Source organism: Anthonomus grandis, chromosome 12 (assembly GCF_022605725.1).
Source record: "Anthonomus grandis grandis chromosome 12, icAntGran1.3, whole genome shotgun sequence".
Classification (NCBI taxonomy): domain Eukaryota; kingdom Metazoa; phylum Arthropoda; class Insecta; order Coleoptera; family Curculionidae; genus Anthonomus; species Anthonomus grandis.
In genome coordinates, this window is record NC_065557.1 from 20,120,487 (window position 1) to 20,143,648 (window position 23,162).

General features: G+C 28.5%; 1 protein-coding gene across 7 annotated transcripts in view; it reads left to right on the forward strand.

The window, feature by feature from the left end:
- LOC126743407 (uncharacterized) overlaps positions 1-22,917 on the forward strand; it is a 527,051-nt gene extending 504,134 nt beyond the window's left edge. For 6 of the 7 annotated variants that reach the window (XM_050450485.1, XM_050450488.1, XM_050450489.1 and 3 more), the window contains 2 exons: positions 2,698-2,974; positions 14,758-22,917. In XM_050450485.1, coding sequence (XP_050306442.1) covers positions 2,698-2,974; positions 14,758-14,790 — 310 coding nt within the window. In that variant the 3' untranslated portion in view covers positions 14,791-22,917. The remainder of the gene's footprint in view (positions 1-2,697; positions 2,975-14,757) is intronic. The other variant, XR_007662858.1, reaches the window with a different exon arrangement.
- Positions 22,918-23,162: the final 245 nt, after the last annotated feature.

Sequence of the window (23,162 nt, forward strand, 5' to 3'; positions counted from 1 at the left end):
TAATATATGTCGCCTTCAAAATAATCTGCTCTAATTTTTTTTAGTTAGTTTTACTTGTGCTACTGAAAAAGCTGTAGTAAGCAAAACCTGCTAAACATACCTTAATCAGATACTTTAACAAAAAGTTGATAATACTATGCATTATTAATTTACTGCTTTTGTAATATAATATAAAATATTCAAAAGTAAAAAAAGGTAGGTTATTTAAAACTTTAATTACTTGAGGTCAGCCGGTCTTACTTTTTCTGCGTCCCATCTTATAAAGTAGCCCGTTTACCATATTAATTGTTATGTTTATGTTTTATTATTATGCACATGCAGAGAGTAAGTAATTTTACTGACAAGCTAGTGTTACCTAGTAAAGTACCATTTGGCAATATTGGTTTTTTAAATCATTCCTTGTACCCAGTAAAAATATTAATTATTAGTAGGATTTACTGAACACGTTGACAATATAGGACTTGGAAAATGTATGTGTTTTATGTTTTTTTTTTAATTAAGAACGTAAACACTTATACACATATTTTTTATTTATTAATATCTTATTGCTAAATAAAAATTATAGCTTTTAACATAAAAAATAACATTTTTTAAAGCCATTTGACACTAAAAAATTATTATGTAACAATATCCAGTTTGTTTTGGATCACTTCTAATATAAATCCGATATTGGGGTAACAAACATGTTTGAAATGTATTTTTTTAAATAAATAAGAAATTTTATTTTTTTACAAGTGATAACTTTTTAACTTCTCCTATTATTAAAATCGACAGATCAAATAAAAATATATACATACATACATATATTATACTTACAAACTATTCAGATCTAAGAAAATCCTTACTTACCTTGTATTGACAGGAAAGGCGTTTAAATCAGTTGAGGCATAAGCTTTTAAATAATGTTACAGGAAAATAAGAAGATGCATTTATTGCAAACTGGATATTATGATTCAGCAAAACAATCCGCTATTGTTTCATAAATAAAGACTATAAAGCAGGAATTATTCAGGAGTAAATACATATTATAATAACTCTAATTACGAAGGAGTTACTTATTCTAACAAATCAAGAATACTTAAAGAGCAGAGTGAAACGCAAAATTAAAACCAAAACAGCTTCTCATAAGATTGACAAATTAAAGTAAATTTAATACAAAATCAATAATTAAATTTTTTTTAAAACATTTAAGAGTATTCTACACAGAATCTAACTGAATCTGAGATATAATAGGGACTAGGTGATTTTGACAAATCAAAACTACTCATGTTATTAATGTTTCGAAGGGTTAACTAAGAAGGTATCTATTTTGTTTTATGCCTAGGCAAATCGACCCCATATAGGCATTTTGTACAGTATTAAAACAATAAGCTCAATATAGTTGATAGGGTTCGTTATTAGTTGTTTCTATAGACTGTGAATTTAAAAGCATATTATCTTTATTATTGCAGCTTCTATAAAAAATTAAAAATATTAAGGACCATCTTTTATGCACATTTATCAGTTGGTGCATTCTCTAGGGATGACGAAAGCAACTTGGTATATTTTTAATGAATTCCTTACAAAAGTTAAGAAAAAAATTAATGGATTACTGTCTACGAAATAATGGACAACATTTTGAAAAGCTATTAAATTAAAATGTTTTCTAAATTTTTATGTTTTATTGCAAAGCATCCCTCATCCGTTTTCTAATTTAAGATTTTACGGGTTGCTAGAAGCACCCCTAAAATATCAGTGTTTTTGTATTTGTTTTGATTTTATAGGGGCTAAGATATTAAGGGTGGAATGTCTAAAATAGATATATATTTATTTTAAAAAAAGTTTTGGTCAAGTAATTTATTACTCCTAATTTATTGGTAATAAATATTATTTATAAAATTTGGAAACTTAATTTTTTCTTAAAATCTGAATCTGAGCTGAATTGATCATAACGAGTTATCATTATTATATGACTATGCTTAAGACTTACAGTTTGGTTTATCCGCAATGATGCCTTAAGATTATAACTTTAATTTTTTTAACCCACTTTCTGACTTTCTACTTAATATATCTAATGAATTATTTGGATAGACATTACGATTTGAGTCCTTATGGATTCTTAACTTTAGCTCCTAGTTGAACAACTACATTTCTTTTGATCAGACGTAATTCTTTTATTAGTACCTTACATAAGTTTATATTTTTTTGATAATTAATCGAATATCTTAATCGAATCTCGAATACAATTATATTGGACGAATATGTACACAGCGGGCCAACTCAGATATTTGAGTAAGAAAATCGTTGTATTTACTTGCAACTTAACACCAAATCTAGTTAAAAAGAAAACAATAGCACTTCTCGTTCTTTTTAGACCCAAATTATATCTCTAAGGCCGAAACAAAAAATGGATAAAGCATTAGGGTTCTCTCATTAACTTAAGGCTTTGCCTATAAATTTCAGTTGCATATTAATGCATGGGTACCCAAAAAGGAAATAATTACTTAAAAATGACCATCTTGATCTTGTTTTTGAGACATCTAAGAAGAACCAAAAATTACTTAGGCTTACTTATTAAGTAAATATAGCTAACCATGTAATTACATAAATACACATACATTTTCCAAATACTAAGCATCAAACTCACCCGTCCTCCACCACAGTAATCACAAAAGCAGGCAAAGCACTCTTCCACCACAAGTCTTTCTTGCACCGCAGCTTTCCCGGCTTCTGCCACCTACGCATACATGCCAACAAGCAAGGCCATCTAACTGCCAATGGAAATGGTCATATAGTCGGTACGGCTGCCACTGCCGGTACTGCCGGTGCCACCATGGCGACCGGTACTTCCCCGGTCGCATTTGTTGAATACCGCGACGTTGGGGGCGCCACTAACGTGATGACTCAGCTTCAGGGTACCTATCTGTTATCTTCGGACCGCGGCCCCATCAGAATCGAATATGCCAGAAGCAAAATGGCCGTAATGGCTGCAGAGGTCGGTTTTTACGGGGTACACTTTTTTGTAGTAGAATTAGTGTAGTTAGAATATGCATGAATTCACCATTGCACTTGCAATTTATTGAAGTTTATTTATTTAATTTTTTGTTTAATAAAATAACGCTAGTAATTATTTATGAAATAATATGCAACTAATTGTCATAATTTGCATATATTATGTTTTTTTTTGGCTTTGGGTGTGGAAACCATTATATTAACTTATATATAAACTAAAAATTCTAAATGGCTATCTAAATTATAACTATACTAAGAAATCTAAATGAGAAGTTTCAAAGAGCGTTTTTGATTCTTACCCCCTCCACTTGCTAGAGCTCAGTCTAAATTGAACGGAATTGAGAGACGAGAGAGGACTGACGTACATGTATGATTCGACTATTTGATTGGTTTCGAGTTGTATCGCCCATGGTACAATTACAAGTTAGTAAAGAATATGCCAATAATACCATTCGGTCAAATGATTTTAAATATGTTTGGAAATTTAGAGGAGTTAAGGGCAAAAATATTAGATTTTATAAGACCAGACCTATCGAATATGAGGATGGACTTTTTTAATACGCTTGGGTATTGTGAGGTCCAATAGGGAAATATTTTCAATTATTGAAAAAAATGGCCAACATTAAAATTAAAGTTTTTTTTTACCTAAATACGTATTTTAAAATCCTTCCTAGCAAAAAAAGTAGAAAAATTCATATTTTTGACAGGGGATGTTATATCTTTTGTGGGCACACTATATACCCATTTGACACTCTTATTATTATATTTATATTTTTTATAATATAACCATATCCACAGTATATTTCAATATTAATTTGTGCGTTTACTAATTAATTAGTTTATTTTATGTTTGACTTTATGAGGCAACTATACAGGGTAGCCCAGCGAAAACAGTCCAGCGTTCAAGTTTGAAGCCCTTTTTTAAAAGTTTTACAAAATGCTCGGACCTGTCAATCTTTGATTTTAGGGGGACAATTTTTTTAAACTCTCAACCCCCTAACATCAACCCCTCGGAGAGATTTGCAACCACCCTCAAAATCTTAAATAGGAGTGGGGGTCAAGTGATAGCTTCTTTTAAACGTTTATTATTCCAGTTGCAACTGCCAAGTTTAAAATTGCTTAAGTTTTCGCAGTATGACAGCTTGTCAAAGATTTTGAAATAATACCATTGTTTACAGTTAGCGCTAGTTTTTAGAGGTTCTTAATTTACAAAACAATGCTCGCACCCGTCGATTTTTGAATAAAAAAAAACGATTTTTTATTTAAATTTTTAACCCTACAACTTCAACCCCTTAGCGAGGCCGACATTCACCCTTATTTTTAAATCGAAAGGGGTGTATTTTGATACATCTTTTGAAAGGGCATTCAATTTTCTTTACAACAGCACTTTATTTTTTAAATTTGAGCTGCGAGTTCCAGAGAAATCTAATTTAATTTTACTAATTAGTACTTACGCATTATCTCATTTAATGTTGAAAATGTCCGCCGTTTACCTTTATACAATAGTACAGTAACTGTTCAAATTATTCCCGGACATTGTGAAGAATATTGGGTGCTATTTATGGCATTCATGAATAATGCGGTTCCGTAAATCTTCTAACGATTGAGATTGGGTGGCATAAATTTTCGATTTCAGATGACCCCTCAAAAAGAAATCAAGAGGAAAAAAATCGGGTGATCTCGCGGGCTCTTCGATAGCAACCCTTCTCCCAATCGATCTACCAGGAAACGTTTCGTCTTAAAACTGCCGTACTGGTAATGCATAATGGGGAGGAGCCGTCTTGCTAAAATATCGCATTTTCTTCATGGCAGCGTTGGTCGTTTTTCATAATTTCAATCAATGCTGGGTTAAAAAAAAAGGTCTAAGTACGAATCTCCATTTAAATTTCCCGCTAAGGAAAAATAATCCAATTATGTGACTAAACCCAACCCAACCCAAACGTTTAATTTTTGAGGGTATTGAGTATGAACTTCATGGTAGATCCTTGGATTCGTGTCGGACCAGTACCTACAATTATGACGATTGACAATGCCATTGAAAAAAAATGATCATTCGTCTGAAGCAAACACTTAAAAGATAGTTAGGATTATTTACAATTAGTTCGGCCATTATTTCACGAAACTGTAAACGGCGGTCGTTATCATGTTCATTTAATTCTTAAAGAAGTAGAATTTTATATGACTGCCATTTTTTATGTTTTAGAATTCTCTATATAGTGGTCCGCGAGACTCCCGCGTTACATGAGAAATTTTTTGGTACTTAATGTAAAGAATCGAAAGAAAAGCACAGATAGAACTAATTCACATCAACTTGTTTATTGAAGATAAAGTCGGACTGTTCATTGATTTTTGATAGTTTAAAAACAATTCTTTACCCACACACCTAAAATATCCAGTTAAATATTTAGAATGCCATTGCTCGGCGATGGGTAGCGTAAATTTGAAAAACAAAGCGCTATTGTAAAGCTATGTTAAAAAACCCCCGCCCAGGGGTTTTTTTAACATACATTTAAGGAGTTGAAAGTAAAAAAAAGTTGTTAAAATCAAAAATCGACGGGTCCAAGCATTTTTTTAAATTGCTGGATTGTTTTCGATCGGCCACCCTGACAGACTTACTGGCAGGGACGGATATACCACACATGCTCAAAATCTAGAGATATTTAATACTTTAACTATTAATTTTTTCATAAATATTTCTTTCCTACCTTAAACTATCTTGAGCACTGTAACACGGTTCTACCAATATTTGTAAATATTTTACTTTCAAAAAAATTATAGATTTTTTTATTATAGTCTAGCGTTACTGATTCATTCCATATTAATATTCAGTTTATTTTGCTTTAATTACGAAAATTATGTTTACCTATTTAATATTCAAACATCAAAATCAGTCCGACGCGCATAAATAGTTCCTTAATTCGTCACTAAATTTGTACGTTTTAGGTTGCTACTAGAGATGTTTAATTAATGTTAAGAGAAAAACATATTAAATTATAATAAGTAGATTTTAAATTTTCAATTGAAATATTTTACCAAAATTAACAATAAACGAATCGACGTTTTTCAAGAATTTGAAAGTTGCTTGAAAAAATTTAAGTTTATTTAAAGGTGCTCTCTCGAGAAAAACAAACTCTCTTACCAAGAAACAATGTATGCATAAAGCATATATTATTTTTCATTCTTTTATTTGAAAAAAAAATGCAAAGCCTTGCGTCTAGTTTTTAAAAATTAAATAAAAATTTTAGAAATCAATGTATTGCAAACAAAATATGATATTCCAGGTCATATTGACAGCTATCCTTTGAACTTTTTGATTCGTAGCTTAAGGAACTGACAATTTTTCAATAGATAAACCAATACCCTTAAAAAGATGTTAGTATAGTAGTTGGAAGTGCTGTATATTGTACTAAAGCATTCATTTCTAAAAAAAACTTATAATATAACAAGCTGTTGATATCGCAGATTATTTATTTTACAATAGATACCACAAGTAAGGGTGAGTTTTACAGCTCTCTTAACTTATGAACTTTTTATGATGTCCTCTAGTATTTCTAAAGTAGATCTAAGTTTAATCGTAAATAATAATTATCCAATAAAATAAAATTGTAACAGTCAAAAGTTTTTAAGACATCGTTGTAAAAAAAAATATCACATACCATTAAACAATTTTATATTTCATTGTCTTCTCCAAATTGGAATCGTTAAGCATCATATTTACTTTGTTCGTAAACCAAGTACACCTAACGACTTAAATTAAATTATCTCTTTGGTTTTCCGATTTTCCTTTTTGTTTCGAAAAACTTTTCCATCAATTTTAGGAAATTGATGGATCTTTTTCAGATATCTTTCTTTAAATCATCGTTTTTTTTGTGATTTTGGTTGGTATTTTGAACGATACATCAAATAAAAAACATGTTTTTTTTGACTGTTAGGAACATGCTAAAAATACATGTTCATTTATTATAAAAATTCGTGTAGATCACATTACAAAAACCAAAAACCTTCAAAATTATTTATTTAATAATTATTAATAAAGTCAACATTTTTAAAGAATTCAGATCTCAACTTCAAAATTTAAAATATTGTTTTACGTTATGTGCCAAAAGATAATAAGTCGAGTATAATTATTTTTAGAATGTAATTTTCTATCAAAATATCTAAAAATTAACCCAGGTACCCTATGTAAAATTAGAAAATAAAGCAATTTTTCCTTAAACCGGAAGTAAAACGAAACGACAGATAATTTGAAAAACTGAACATTTACTCTAAAAAACATACATAAAGGATATTACGTAATTTACATCTCACATTTCAGTCTATAACTTCCTATCAAAAGCAATGAAGGTATAAGTGTTCGCTTCACCTAAAGCCACCCGGTATAAAAAAGGAAAAAATCAATAAATAAATACTAAATAACAGAACTCAATGGTTTAAAATATATAAAAATAACTATAACTTATAACACTACATATGTAAATAAATAAAAAAAACAAGTAAATTTATTTAATCTGAAATAATATACGACTAATTTAACATTGTTTAGTTTTAATTTCTAAAGATTTGATTTTAAAATTATTATTTAGTTCATATAAAAAATACCTCTTCGTCTGTTTTGTCCTGTTATTTCTATTATATTTTTTACTCTTACTGAATTTTTGGTAATATCATTTTTCACCGAATTAAATAGAATAATTTTTTTGGTGCATCCATTTGGAGGATTCAGGCTTTCCTAATTCCCCAATATCTAAGGTAGCAAGTTCACTTTGCTACTTCACTTAAAACCGCGTAATTTATTCTACTTTTATTTTGAAGGACTACGACCATAGGTTGAATTTTATCCCAGGAAAGGCAAAAGTTGTATTAAAACACACTTAAGGGTTACTTCTTTACATTCCTTTAATATTGTAAAAAAGCCGTTTTTGCACAGCACTACTTCAAATGCATAATACTTACTACCGTTTATTTACCCAACACTTATATTTAAAACTACAACGAACTTCTGCTACTAAAATGACTCGTTTCTAACAAAACTTGGAGTGCAGTGAAAAACTGCTAGTAAATTTTAAAACGAATATTTAAACTTTTTACTATTTTTAGAATTTCCAGGAAATATTTGTCATACAGAGACCGACAGTGAGAGAGATGAGAGGCTACTCACAAAACACCACATAACACCTAAGAAGGTGTTATGTGCAAAATATATATGCGCTTCGTAGGTGTTATGTGCAAAACACAGATATTGATAAATGCGTGTAGCCTAACGAACAGACAGAAATTCCGTTGACAGCTCCATTGACGTTGTTGACAAGATCGGGGGTGAACATCTCGGGTGGCGTGTGGCGGGAAATTTAAAGCTGATCTATGGTGCGATATTTAAATTTGAAGTAATTTGCAGAATTACAGAACTTCATGGGTTAACTGAAGAATGGCGAGAGATATATTTAAATACAATTTTATTTTAACATAAAATTGACAATACGCTTATTGGTTTTTATAGTACACATTTTATTAAAGAGAAAAATAAATGTTAATATTGCATATCTCAGGCATTCCTTATCGCTTTCTTCAAAGATTAACACAACTAAAATATTATTTGATTTTAATTTAGTTTTCAGGAAATTGCTTATTTAGGACATTTAGGTCTAGATTTTGAAGATATTTAGATACAGATACTTAATAATTCTAAATTAGCATTATAAGTATGGGAGCAAATTTTAAAAAAAATAAGACTAATTTGTCTTTAAACAATGTACACAATAATATAAAAACCAGAATAATATGTTTTTTTTTTAATAAATATGGTACCCTGATTCATACCAATGGATCTTAAATCAGTTTTATTAGTAAATTAGTTTTATTGTAAACCAGTTTGATTAGTGTTCTTTGTAAAAAATAAGAAACAGGACTTTTGTAAGGTTTTCTTAGGTCCCTTACTACTAAACCAAAGCATGATTTATCTTGATTGCCTGAGGGGTCCTGCTAAGTTTAACCAAATCATCAAAACCAGAGATTTTTTGCTTAGATTTTTGATAAAAAAGACCAGAAATCAAGAAAATTTCATCAAACATGAGAGCACAGTAGCGGTTTAGGTCACACATCTTGACTCCGCTTGTAATTTAAGATCTTCAATAATGAGTTTAATGTGTCCATACTCAAAAGCAATATTGGAAAGTAAGGATTGATGAGCGCGAGAAGAGCTGGAAAAAACATTTGTACAATCTGGGACTACATTTAAAAATGGAGAGGGAGATAACTCTATCCTTACTAGACCATCTACAACCAGAAGGATTTATTAAGGTTTTTCTCGATAAATTGAAACGAACCATTATACAGCAATTTCGGAGATGGTTGGTGAATTAGATCTTGTAAGATTTGCAACCATGATTTTAACCAAACCAGTCATTTTTTTAAGTTCATTTCCAATTTTTTCTTTAAATTAGCTTAGAACTTCCTTATTAACCGAATGAAGATGTTCTCTCCTAATTTGAGCAATATTAGTGAGTACATCTTGACTTTGGGATTGGATTGCAAATAGGACTTTTTTGCTTATTGCTCTTTAGGTAATTATGCTCTGTTATTGGAGCAAATTCAATATTTCGTAATATTTTTACTAGGACTTATATGACATATTTCCCTCCAAGAATTCTGTAAGGATGAATTCGACGGAAATTTAAAAAATTTATTAAAAATTTTATTAAACTACTTATTAAACTATTATTTTTTTGACTGTCTGAAGGCTTGGTCAATAACTGTGTTTAGGGCGATATAATACAGTTATATTGCCCAATATAACACAGTTATATTGTGGAGGGGGTGTAATGCTCGCTATTAGGCAGAACTTTGCGGTTTCTAATTTAAAATTATTGCTTCCTTAATCGATTTGTAATATACTTGATATAATAGGAATAAAAATAATGACTGGTACCAGCTGCCTATACACTATTCTCATATATATACCACCTAATCAAAATACTGAGACGTACGAATTATTATTTGAATATCTTTTGTCTTTAACATATCTTTATCAGGCTAAGGTAATATTGTTTGGTGATTTTAACTTACCTGAGTATAGTAATACGAGAAACTTAAATAGAAAAGTTGCTTTAACTAATAACTTTTTAGAGTTTTTTGACTGGCAGCAGCTGAATTCGATATATAATTGTCAAGAGCGGTTACTAGATTTCGTTATTTCGCCAACTCCTGAGTTTTGTTCCGTTGAAAGATTCCATGATTTTTTGTTAAAAGAGGATATTTTTCATCCATCACTTCTTATTAAATTTAAAACCACTTCTAATAAACAATTTCATAATCATCTTAAAGTAGAAAATGTCTTCTATAATTTTAAAAGAGCAGACCTTAGAATATTATATACTAGTTTCCTGGAAATAAATTGGGATATGCTCTACTTTGTTAATAATATCAATACAGCTGTCGAACTTTTTTATCAGATAATGTATTCTTATCTAGATAAATACGTTCCTAAAACCTCGAAGAGAAAGCGCACATATCCGACATGGTTTACTCCGCAAATATTAAGACTAATTAAGCAAAAACATAGAGGCTGAAAAAAATATAAGCGTTCTGCCAATCAACAGGACTTAAGTAACTTTCGCAACTTTCGCATACAAATAAAAGCAGACATTGATCACTTATATAAATCCTACTGCTCTAATCTTGAGCATCTTCCAACACAACCAAACAACTTTTGGAAATTAATTTTAGGTTCACAAAAAAACAGTTCTATGCCATGTAATATGTATGATCAAACTGGTTCTCTCCTAACTCACCCCCAAAAAATAGCAGACACCTTTGCTCAATTTTTTTATAACTCATACAACAGAAGCACATCCCAACAGAAGATAACTGAAATCAAGTATTCACATTGTGATACTATTAACATCACATCTTTCACAGAAAATGAAGTACTAAGTGCTTTAAAATTTGTTAAGCCCAAAGCTATAGTTGGTCCCGATAAAATACCTGCATTTCTTATATCTGACTGTGCGTATGCTTTTTGTAAACCCCTAACAACATTGTTTAATCTTGCCCTCAGAACTGGAGAATTTCCTCTGCTCTGGAAAAAATCTAAAATTATTCCTGTTCATAAAAAAAATTATAAAAATTTTATCGATAACTATCGGCCAGTTACACTTATTAACAACTTCTAAAGTTTTTGAGCGGGTCCTTCATTCAGCATTATACTTGCCTATAAAACATCTTATAGACACTAGACAGCATGGCTTCATGAAGGGAAGATCCACTACCACTAATCTTATTACGATCACGGAATTTATTTCAGAATCTATAAATGATAATTCTCAAGTTGATGTAGTCTATACAGATTTCTCGAAAGCTTTCGACCGTCTTGACCATTCCATTCTTATATAAAATCTTTTTGACCAATTTGGGTTTTCATTTCGTTTAACTTCTCTGATCTCTTCTTATCTCACTAAACGTCCTCAACATGTTGAATACTTTGGACACAGCTCACCTGAAATAGTCGCTCCCTCAGGCGTACCACAAGTCCCATATAGGGACCTCTACTTTTCAACTCATGTATTAATAAAATTTCTAAGGACCTAGAAGTAAACAGCTTATTATACTGTGATGATAATAAATTATACTGTAGAATTGATACTATTGAGGACTGAATTAATCTCCAAGCAGCCATTAACGCAGTGAATGAATGGTGCAAGAATAACAACTTGCCTCTAAATGCCTCTAAATGCTGTGTAGTCTCCTACTTCTTAAAAAAAGAACTGTGTTACTTACCAATACAAAATTGATAAAGTGATACTACCAAGATCAACCCACTTCAAAGACTTGGGAGTCATTTTTGATAGCTCACTTTCATTTAGTTTTCATATCGAAGATATCATAAAAAGAAGTTATAAAATGCTGGGTTTTGTTATCAGGAACTCTCCATTCTTTGAGAATATCTCTAGCATTAAACTCCTGTACTTTACCTATGTTCGTTCAATTTTGGAATATTCTTCCCAAGTCTGGTCGCCACATTATCAAAACCATATTCAAGAGTTTGAAAATAAATATACAGCGAAAATTTCTTAAATTCCTTTGGTTTAAATGCGAAAGAGTGTACCCGGAAATCGGCTCGCAGTTCTCAAACTTTTTACCTTTCAATACCTCGAACCAACATTATAAAATTTTCGCCTATACGTAGGGCTTGCAATACATACAACTCTATACAGAATCAATGCGATATATTTAACTGTAGCCTAGCCGAAATTAAAAGAATTCGCTTACTTTAGATAATCTTGTTTTCTTCTTTTTATATATTTATTAATAATTTATCATATCTGTAATATTAATTTTATTTTGATAAGATGATTTCATGTTTATATATATCGTTTCCACTCTATTATTGGAGTTTCTCTGTTGAGTGTTGTAAGTAAATAAATAAATAAATAAATAAATATAGAGACTTTTTGAATTTGAATAATAATATAAATTAGTGCGCCAAGGCTATTTGCATGAATATTTTAACCTAGATAAAGACAAAGAAATTTAAATTTGTAATATTTTGATCGGTAAAGGTCTGAAAATTTTAACTGAATTTTCAAAATTGAGAACTATGACATAGATATGTTCAAAATAAGATTAAATCTGTAATTATACCTTGGAAAATTAAAATATATCCAAAATGTACCTCAACCTTATTAGAAAACACTTAAGTATGTCATCATTTAAAAATTTACTTGACCTCTGCTATGTGTAGTTGCACAGTGATTGGATATTTGCAACCTTAAAAAATAATTTATCAACCTATGTTACCGGAAAATCACAAAAAAACTACAAAGCTATAAAATTAGTTAAAAACTTTAAATTAGAACAAAATCGTGAGGCTTGGCTTGTTTTCCGTCCAAAGAGAACACAAAAAAAGATATTTAAAATATAATTAGCGTCATTAATGTCATATTTGATATACGTCAAAAATTAGCCGAATCAGTCGACTGTCTTGGGTGGTAGACTATTCTGCTTCGCCATATGCAACCTTAAAACTCATGGAACTACTAATAAGTTTTTTCACGTTTGGACAAAGTTTACAAAATATCCTATATAGTATAGTATATTCTGTAAAATTTGGTTTGGAGCTGTTTATGCAATCGTTAAGCACGATTCGTAGTTATGAGTAATTAGCATAATTGTTGAAAACATTTAGTTATGACTTTGACAGTGTTGTGGTTTTCACAGCAGTTGAAACGCTCAATTGCTGAATTTTTATTTTTTTCCTGAATGCTTAACATTGAAATAAAAGAATAAAGTTGGCCTATAAAGCATCATCCACTTTTGACTTATTTCCCAGAAGTACAAAGGCTAATCTAAAAACTCTTGGTTTAAAAAAAGTAGGTTAAACTACGGGATTACCCTTTTTACGTCAGTTTGCATACAAGTATAAATTACTATACAATTAAGTAGAATATAAAAAAAGTAAAGACAAAGAACAAAAATTAACCTTTATTATTCAAGACTTAATAAAATTTAAATAAATCTAAATTCAGCTTTCTACGTACCCATAGTCTTTTCTAATCCACTTTCTTGCTTATTTTAAAATGGAAAAGCGAGTCTTTTAAAAATGTTTGGTTTTAATCGAAACTCTTTTGATTCTTACGTGATTCTGTTCCTTAACGTACCTTGTTATAGAAACTAAGTATGAAACGAAATAAACGAAATAATTCAAATTTCAAAAACTAGAAAACAAACAAAAAACGATTTATATAACACTAGGACTAATGTTGTCTTCAATAAATTCACCGTTAAATTTATTTAAAAAATATCTTTTGAATTTTATTTTTGTGCATGTAGTATAAAAATAAAAATTTTACTAGACAGGCAAAAAGACTACCAGCTTACTTAAAAAATGTTATTGAACATTAACAGGCATTAATCATACAAAAAATCTTGAATAAAAATAAATGTTCCAAGTATAATAATTTATAACAATATATTATAACAAGTGTGTAAAATGCTCGTTTTTTATGAGTGGTTATTTTAAATTTTTACTTTTTCGATAAATGGCAAAAGATGATTTTACACAGAACACATAATTTTTTTTAATACTCAATATAACATAATTATAAAAAAACACATTTTAAAAGAGATAAAAAATTTAAAAAATTTTTTAAACACCAAAAAATATTACTTTCTTTTGCGTTTACGTTTTGTTTTGGCTTCGTGTATATTTTGACATCAATTTGACGTCACAAAAAAGGATACAAAAAGGTCTTTTTGTCTTAAAATCTCCTATATATTTTTGAATTTTTGACTTTCCGAAAAATTTTGAACATGTTTTATGTATAATGTCTTTTATCGATTCTCAACTTTTACCTTCCATCTACCAAATACTACCCCAATGAAATAATTACGTTCAATTAATAATTATAACACATTATTGCAACATAAAATAAATGGCACATTTGCTTTATGCACTGGATTAAAAAAATTAAATTTCTAAACCCATGAGAGTGCTAAAACTAAATACTTTACGCACGGTAATAGGAAAATATACGCAAGGTAATAGGAATTGGATATTTAAGGTACAGCATCCAAATTAAAATCAACATAAAGAAAATTATATATTTTGATACAAAGACCGGACTCGAGCTATCAAATTATACAAAAAAATTAACTAATTTCAATTTAAACTATTGTAGTAGCTGTAACAAAATTAAATTTCATTAAATTTTTATAATAAATTATAATAATAATTTTAGGTTTATATCCTTCTAATTTAAATTTCTTTTTTAGGGAACAAAAGGAGAAGAAAATGGACAATCTTAATTCTTACTTGCCGCTCAGTACTTGACAAAAAGCAATCTTGATGCATGGCTACAGCTAAATGGCGCGATGGTCAGCTTCTATTACCAATGACTGGGAAGCTTTATTTACATAATTGAAAACTCTATGGCAAATCCTAACATTATATCTGTTATCTGATGTAGAATATCTTATTCTATTTAGATAGGAACGACTCTTATCAAAGGAGATCGCTAAATATTCTATACTTTTTATTTATTAATACAGTTTCTAAATGTTACTAATCATAAATGTTTAGATTATTTTCAATATAATAATATCTGAGATTTCTATCTAACTTACAAGTCTATTAAAAGATATGTTAAGTAACATTTAGAAATTGTAATATTTTTACCTATACTGAAGATAAGCTAAACCAAAGGTGCCCTAAAAGTTAAGTTTTAGAGTTAATAATATTGAAAGAAAAGTAATAGTACTACTAGTACCATTAATATTTTAGTTATTTTAACTGACATAGTTTAAACAATGTCTGTTTAATTAGGTAGTCTTTTCTGACGCGGTTTTTCAGCTGGTAGACGAATCCCTGTGAATTTTTGCGGCATTTGATAAAAAAAAGGTTATAGCTGGGAAATGCTAGCTCTAATTAAGTAAGCTAAATAAAAACTCAATATCGTCAATATCTAATAATTTAAACGTCCATTTTATAGCAATTGCGGATTAACATATTTTATCTATTTTTCGTTTAATTTGTATTTTGACATTAGGATCTTCACTGTATATCGACACCACAGTATTTTAAAATTTTAATAAATTTATTGAATCTTATGATTAGATTATGTACAGGGTTTTTCCGTAGAAGCACAATATTCATCTCTTTAATAATATCGATGATTTTTTATTTATACTCTAATTAGTTTTTTTTGCTTATTTCAAAATTTAATACTTCTCAGAAACATAAAATAAAAATAAATTTTCTCAAATTTAGATTAATAATTAATGAAGTTTTATATGATTGTTCACGTATTAAAGAGATGAATTTCGGCCGTAATGATGGAAATCGACCTGTGCCTTATTAAATATTTAATAAACAAAAAAATGTAAATTAGTTAATTGTACTGTAAATTGTAATTTACCCAAGTGCCCCTTATATTCTAGTGTTTATTTGCACCAACTTATGAAGGTCCTAATGAGTTTTTCTTAAAGTTTCTAATGAGATACTTAATTTAGTTCTTGTAAAAATATCAAGGGATGAGTATCTGATTTAGTAAGTATATCCTGTAGATTAAAATAAAACGAAATCGTTCTCTTAAAATAAAAAGTTTTTAATGCTCTCAAAAGTAATAAAATATCTAAGATGAGTTCTCTCGGAACATTTTTAACTAAATTTATTAATATTAATTAATAATTCTTAATACTGTTCATTACTGAGAGCTTTAAAAAACTTATTCAATATTAGTTGCAATTGCAGAGGACAAGTCCAATGACAAACATATCAATTAAATTGTAAATTAAAAAAAAGTTACTCTCTGAAATAAAGCTATTTATAAATCTATTAGAGTACTTTCTAATCTATTAGGCAAAGATTAAGATTTAACACCCATTATGAGGAAGTTAAGCTTACAATTAGATAAATTTTGAAAATAAAAATTATTAGATGTAATTTAACTGTAAGGAGCTTTTTTGCTTATAAATTTAATCTAATGTTACTTTGTAGCAGTTAAATACAAGCATTTGTTATCTTGCAATATAAAAAATGCATGAAATTTATAAAAGTAGTTTAACTGAATAGTTTTAATAGTAATAAGTTGCTGTACCTTAAAATTAGTATAGTAGCTAGAACCTTTGTACCCATATTTTAGAAACCCCTGTGGTATAAAATCTATCTTGATTATTGTAATAGCACAACTTTATTTCTTATTTGTCGGTAAGATAAAAAAAAATCGAAAAAATTCAAGGAAAAGTAGTTCAAAAATCACTGTTTTCTTTAAAAATCTTAAGAGGCTTCTTAAACAATTAAAAGTATGGCTACATAGGTTGATTAACCAAAGTTTAAATTTAAATAGATGAACTTAATATATTATACTAATTTTAATCTTGTTATTTTAAGGATTTGATTAACAATTATTTTTATATGATTTTATAATTTTTTTACATTACCAGTAGCCCCTTGTAATAAATTCTTTAATTATTGTCGCCAGCGATTAATTCTTTAAATGTCATTTTTACAATACAGAGTATTAATAAGGCATGTACAGTGTATTTGCGCTAGAAGATGTGATCGTCTTGTTACACCTTTAAAAACTTAATTTTTTTATGATTTTTTATGATTTTTCATTGGTTTACTTGTTCTTGAATACACATTTAGGGAATAGGAAACCCGATATTTTGGAATCTAATCACGGCCAACAGCTACAACTTAAAAAAAATGAAACTACATTTATTAATTTTAAAAAAATCATTAACATTTTGCTGCGTAAATTCATATGACAATAGCAACATTTCTCAAATATTTTTTTCATTTTGTAGTAGGCAATTCTTTAACTAGTAGTTTTTAAAAAAATTTACTTTCATGGGAGTTTTTTTGTTCGTATTCAGTAGAGTTGTGTCATTTGCAAACAAGATGTATATGATTGGTATAGCAAAGAAGTATGGGACAAAAAACTGCTCCATGAGTTACCCATTTATTGTTCTTTTTAATTTTTCCTTCTAGTACGAGACAGTAATAACAGGAAAAAAAATAATGCACTGTATGTATTAAAATTAACATATTATTCATACCTTATCCTATAAATGTTTATTATATAACGTCTTGAAATACAGTCAAACATTTTGGTTAAATCAAAAAATTAATAATGTTGTAGCTGTTTAATTGCAAATAATGTCACTTAACACTTTTCTAAGGGGAATTAAAATATTGTTTTAACTTAAGTTTAAGTATTTTTGAACATATAAGATATACGATTAATACACTTAGTTACTTATCTAATTATTAGCTGACAAACAGGGATTGAAAAACAATTTTTATTACGATCTAAAGAATAAAAATATGTAATTTTTAAAAGATTTTCCTGGGACATTAATTATTCTAAGATACAAAGACCCTCGTGCTGGGTCCAAGCCAAGCAGACAAAAACATTAATACTTGGCGAGGAAGTTGTGACAAACATATATAAATTTTCACTATACAATATTTTTCTGCGACATTTTTATCCAATTTTTATTTTGTTTCCAAATTCATGCATTTTGTAAGATATTTGTATAAAATTTAATATAATCTCAGTAAAAGATAAACAATATATAGCGAAAATTAACAAATATTAATGCTAATATAATCAAGAAAAAAGATAAAAAATTGAAGTTCGTTTAACGTTGTCTGCTCAAGCTGTTAAAGCTATAAATTTTAAAATTGCATCTCTTCCTGTGACATTTCTATAGTTATATGTCTTTTGGTAGCTACAGGATCAATAATATAAATCACTTTCAGAAATTCCTAAGAATGTTCACCAAAAGTTTGGTGGAATATTGGCTGCTATCCATAAATCTTTATCGGTTTTCTTCTTTTTTAAAACAAAAACGTGATATGGTTAAAAATAAAAATATAATATAATAAAATTTTATTGAAAATAATGCCCAACAGCTCTTCAATTTTTCATTCGCTAAATGTAAGTTTCAAAAATTAAATAAAAATTCTCTAAAATTAAACTTTTTATAGGGGGTGTTATCCTTTAATGTGGGCAATATGAAAAATACGGTTCCTAAATAATGAACTTTAAACTTAACAGTAAGATCATAAAAATACATGCCCAATTATTACTTTGTATAAAAATGTTTACATATCCAATAAATACAATAGAGATTTTAATTTGCTCATATCAACAATAGTGTTTGAGATGGCGGCTCTTCAATCTTGCTTTATGATTCTAAATTTAAAAGTAGACTAATCATTATATTCTTATTACTAAATAGTGTCGTAGTGCTTTTCGTGTGAATTTATGTGATATATTCTATCTAATACTATCATATAGGTATAAAAGCAGTCCTGTTTTATTGCCGTTAACTTTATTATAAATGCAAAAACATTTTCATCTTATTGAAACACGTTTAATTGAAATGCATTAATTAATAATATTCATTAAATAAATATTTTATAAGTTGGGTTACGGCAACACAAAATCGGCTGCTTTATTTTTATCAGGTCTCCTGGAGGATTTAATTATATACCTTCTAGTTTATTGTTTCTTAATGTGACAAGTCAATTAGATCTACATAGTATAGAGATTATTAATATTCCTTCGTGGAGACCAAATTGCAGGTAAAAAGCGGGTAGCATTGATTTTATTACCTATATCACTTAATTTTTATGGATGCAGAGTATTAATATCAATTTAAGGAATTTCTAGAAATAAAAGACGAAAGCGTCTAAAAAAAAGAATAAATACAAAAAAATAAAAACGATTGAATATACTAGAGATAATATTATGCAGCTTTAATTCTAGTAGGAAAGAGATAGGGAACTTTATTGACTATTTAGTTGGGTTAACTTTGCAAAAATGATCTCTCATTGGGGAATTTAACTTATTTGTTACACTCATTTTATATTTTTCTTCTTCCTCATTAAATAATTAATTTAAAATAAGATCAAATATTAACAAATAAACATATAAAATAACTATTAATCTATTTACAAGAAATCAGGTCAATTTTAAATGCATCTCTAAATGCTTACAAATAAGTTTTTAAAATATTTTGTCAATTTCAGATGCTCTGATATAGGCTTTTTTTAATTAATTGATAATTGGATTGCTCAAAAGTTAAATGTTAAGTGGTAGATCTAAAAAAACTTTCTATGTAAAGTTGTCAAATTACGGTTGCAACTATGATTTACTGCATTAAGGTTTTCATGATTATTTCTCTTTTGGTCAAAAATATAGTTCATCTGATCACAAAACTTTGTCAAAAATTCTGTTCTGATTCCAGTAAAATTGTATTTATTTTTTTTGCTTAAAGCGTTCGTGAAAATCAACTAAAACAAAGTTTAAATTTATATAAAGGTACATACGTGCAAGTCAAAATAGGTAATAATAAAATTTAAATATAAAACTTGTTTCACAAATTTAAGGAAATAACAAAATTTGACAAAAAACTCCACAGGAGACAAAAATTATCTATACTATTACTTATTCTTATTTTTAGTTATTCAAGAGCAGTGAAGTTTTTTATATAAATCAATACACACGTTTTTGTCAAAAACACAATAATATTTGGTGAAAAAATGGTCAATATTTAAACAAATTAATATGGTAATAAAGAAAATAAGTGCTACCCGTTCTGCGTTATATTTCCGTCCAAAATTAAATATGTCTACTGACATAATATAATGGAGATCCTTGTTGCCCTTGACCAATGCATTACAAAGGATTTAAAGTTTTAGATTCATGAACTTTGAAACTTTTGTATTTCTTTGAAATCAACCAACTCGGGTCTCGGTAAGGTGGGCTCAGGATGCAGCGTATATTTGCTGTCGATCCTGACATTTCGGGGACTACATAAATACATATCAGCTTAAACTTAATGTAAAATTTAAAAAAAAGTGTTATATATTATGCAATCCGACCCCTAGATGTCGTCTTATAACTATGTTATAATAATATATTATATTAATCGAACATTAAAATGTGTGGTTGTTAGTTTTAGTAAAGAGAAACTTTGTCTTCGTGTAACAAAGTGTAGGTCGGATAAAGAAGAAATGTAGGGAATATTATGTAATTCCTGGCATAATGTTTAATCTTTATTTATCTTCTTAAAACCTCAACGAGTTTTTGTTAAAGAAAAAAGAGCTCGGCTTTAGGAAAAACTGCAATTTTTACAGGAAAAAGAACTTTGAAAAAATATTTTTAACGCTTCTGTCGATTTTAATAAAACCTTACTAAACCAAAGAGCTATAAATATTCCATCGACAAAGACTGGTTCAATAAGCAACACTATGGGAATTGGATATTGAGCAGCAAGCCGCTACATCCTTTAACTTACAAAAAATCCTATTCAATTCACCATGTTGTTTTTTGTGCCAGTAGCTTTTAAAATTTCTAATCAGAATTTCTTTTGTTTTTATTAACCAGTGTCTCACAGGTAAATTAAAAGGGATTACCTTCGTAATCTTAATGCACATCCAGCTTTGATCGTAACATTTAATTTACCTGTGAGACACTGGTTAATAAAAACAGAAGAAATTCTGATTAGAAATTTTAAAAGCCATAACAAATATATTTGGATTCATCCGTGATGCTAATTTCTACTATCGACGCATTTCACTAGAAATTGCCACTAAATGATATTCTCTGGATCTCTCGACCTGGAAACCTTGGACGTCTTGGATCAAATACAATATTTGTTTGGTAAATCTATATTTAGTTTAAAAATTTCATTTAAAGTTTTTAGACCATTCACCCTATGATGATATTTTTCTGCATGAAAAAGAACTTGGCGACTTGCTGGGACACCCTTAAAAAAGTCCAAATAAAAGTCCAATTGGTCCAGTAGATGTTTATTAAATGATCATATAAACCATAAAGTTTAATTTTAATCGAAAAAATCGTAAAAAATTTTTAACTTAATAATTTTGTGTCACCACGTTATACAATTTACGTTTAAATGATTACTTACGTCAAGAATTATATAAATATGCGATATGAAATATGTGATAAATTATCAACGTTATATAACTAGCCACAATCGCCTTCTCTGCTTTAGGTAATAGGGTTATATACTAAAAAGTTAATAAATAAAGAAAGATTTCCAAACATATCATGAACAGTGCCCCTTGTCAAGTGACACTTAAAGTTTAGAGTTTAACAATGTGTAATGGTAAAAATTTGATAATGTTTAAGATTTACAAAGTAGATGAATTATTATGACTTCTTAAAAAGTAAATTAATAATAATCGCTAACGCTGAGTATATATACACAGAAGACCTTATCCCTTATAGTAAACTGTGTTTCTATAATGGCTAAAAAATATAAGTGTAGACGGGCATATTTTATTAAAACACTAGTGCATGAAACTGCCTTTTTTAGAAATTGTAGGAAAACGAAATATCTTTTAGATGTTGCAGATTTGTAATTTTTCAGTTTTTTAATACTTATATTTTTAAAATATTAGGTACTCTATATTACTGTAGCAAAAAGGCCTTTATGTTCGTTTGTTTATTTAAATATATATTGTGTTTCTTATAAACACCTATAATGAAGTCAATTTTACATGTGAAAATATAAACCTAATCATAAAATTGTTATGAAGTAGCACATAACATAAAGAACGCAGTAATTGAGCATTATAAAAACAAAGTGTTGCTTATTTGAGTAGCTATGAACCATTGATTGATAAACTTAATTTGATAATATAAGAAACGAAATGAATATATTTTTAAAAACATATAATGATTTTTAAAGTTAGTATATGGTATCACCTTGTTCTTATAATTTCTTTAAATCGAACTTGAGGTCTCTTTCTTTTGTTTATTTTTAACGTTTGATTTTAGATATAAAACTCAACCATGTGTTTGTACCCAGGTTAGCATTTTGTTTAAGTAGCTGCCTCTTGATATTTTATAATTTATTTTTTATAAAAAAAAGAAAGAAGCTTTGCTCTTGCTAAAATCAGTCGACAAAAGCTAAAATAAAATATCTTTTGGTAGCCTTAAACGTAGCCTTGATAAAAAATATTAATCGACCAGAAAATGCATATCTTTAATGTTACATGAAACAGTATGTAGCATATCTATTTAATTGTAAAGTGTGTCGGCAAATTCTAATCTATAACTAGTTACTGTTAATAAAGAATAGCTTTACAGAGATTAGAGAAACCTGGTCAACTATTTTATGTCATATTTAGATTTCCATACCGGTAACAAAATAACAAAATTTGTTTTACCTTGACTTCTAAGTGAAAATTCAACTATTTGGAAAGTAATTAATGGTGTTACTAGTCGAAATGTATCTACTACTTAACTTACCCCGCCATCTTGCCCTGTTATCTCGGATTATACAGAAAAGCATTCCAAACAAGATTATATTACCTGACAATGTACTTAGCTATAAATTGTATAGGGTCCAAAAGATGGGAAATAAATATGTATTAAAAATAACCAAAAATGTTTGTTTATTTCTTTCCTTCGTCAGTAATATTAAATTCATTAGTATTACAGGCCTAATGATCGAATTATGTGCTTGAATTAAAATATTAATTCTGGACAACCTACGATAAAGGCGATTTTTTATTGGAATATAAAGGAGTTTTTTTATTGGAAAAAATTGTAATTAAAGGAAAGTATTTCTGCGCTGCTAAATCAAAATTTCTTTTTTTCTTAGACGACAAAATATCAGTATTTTTAGATTTG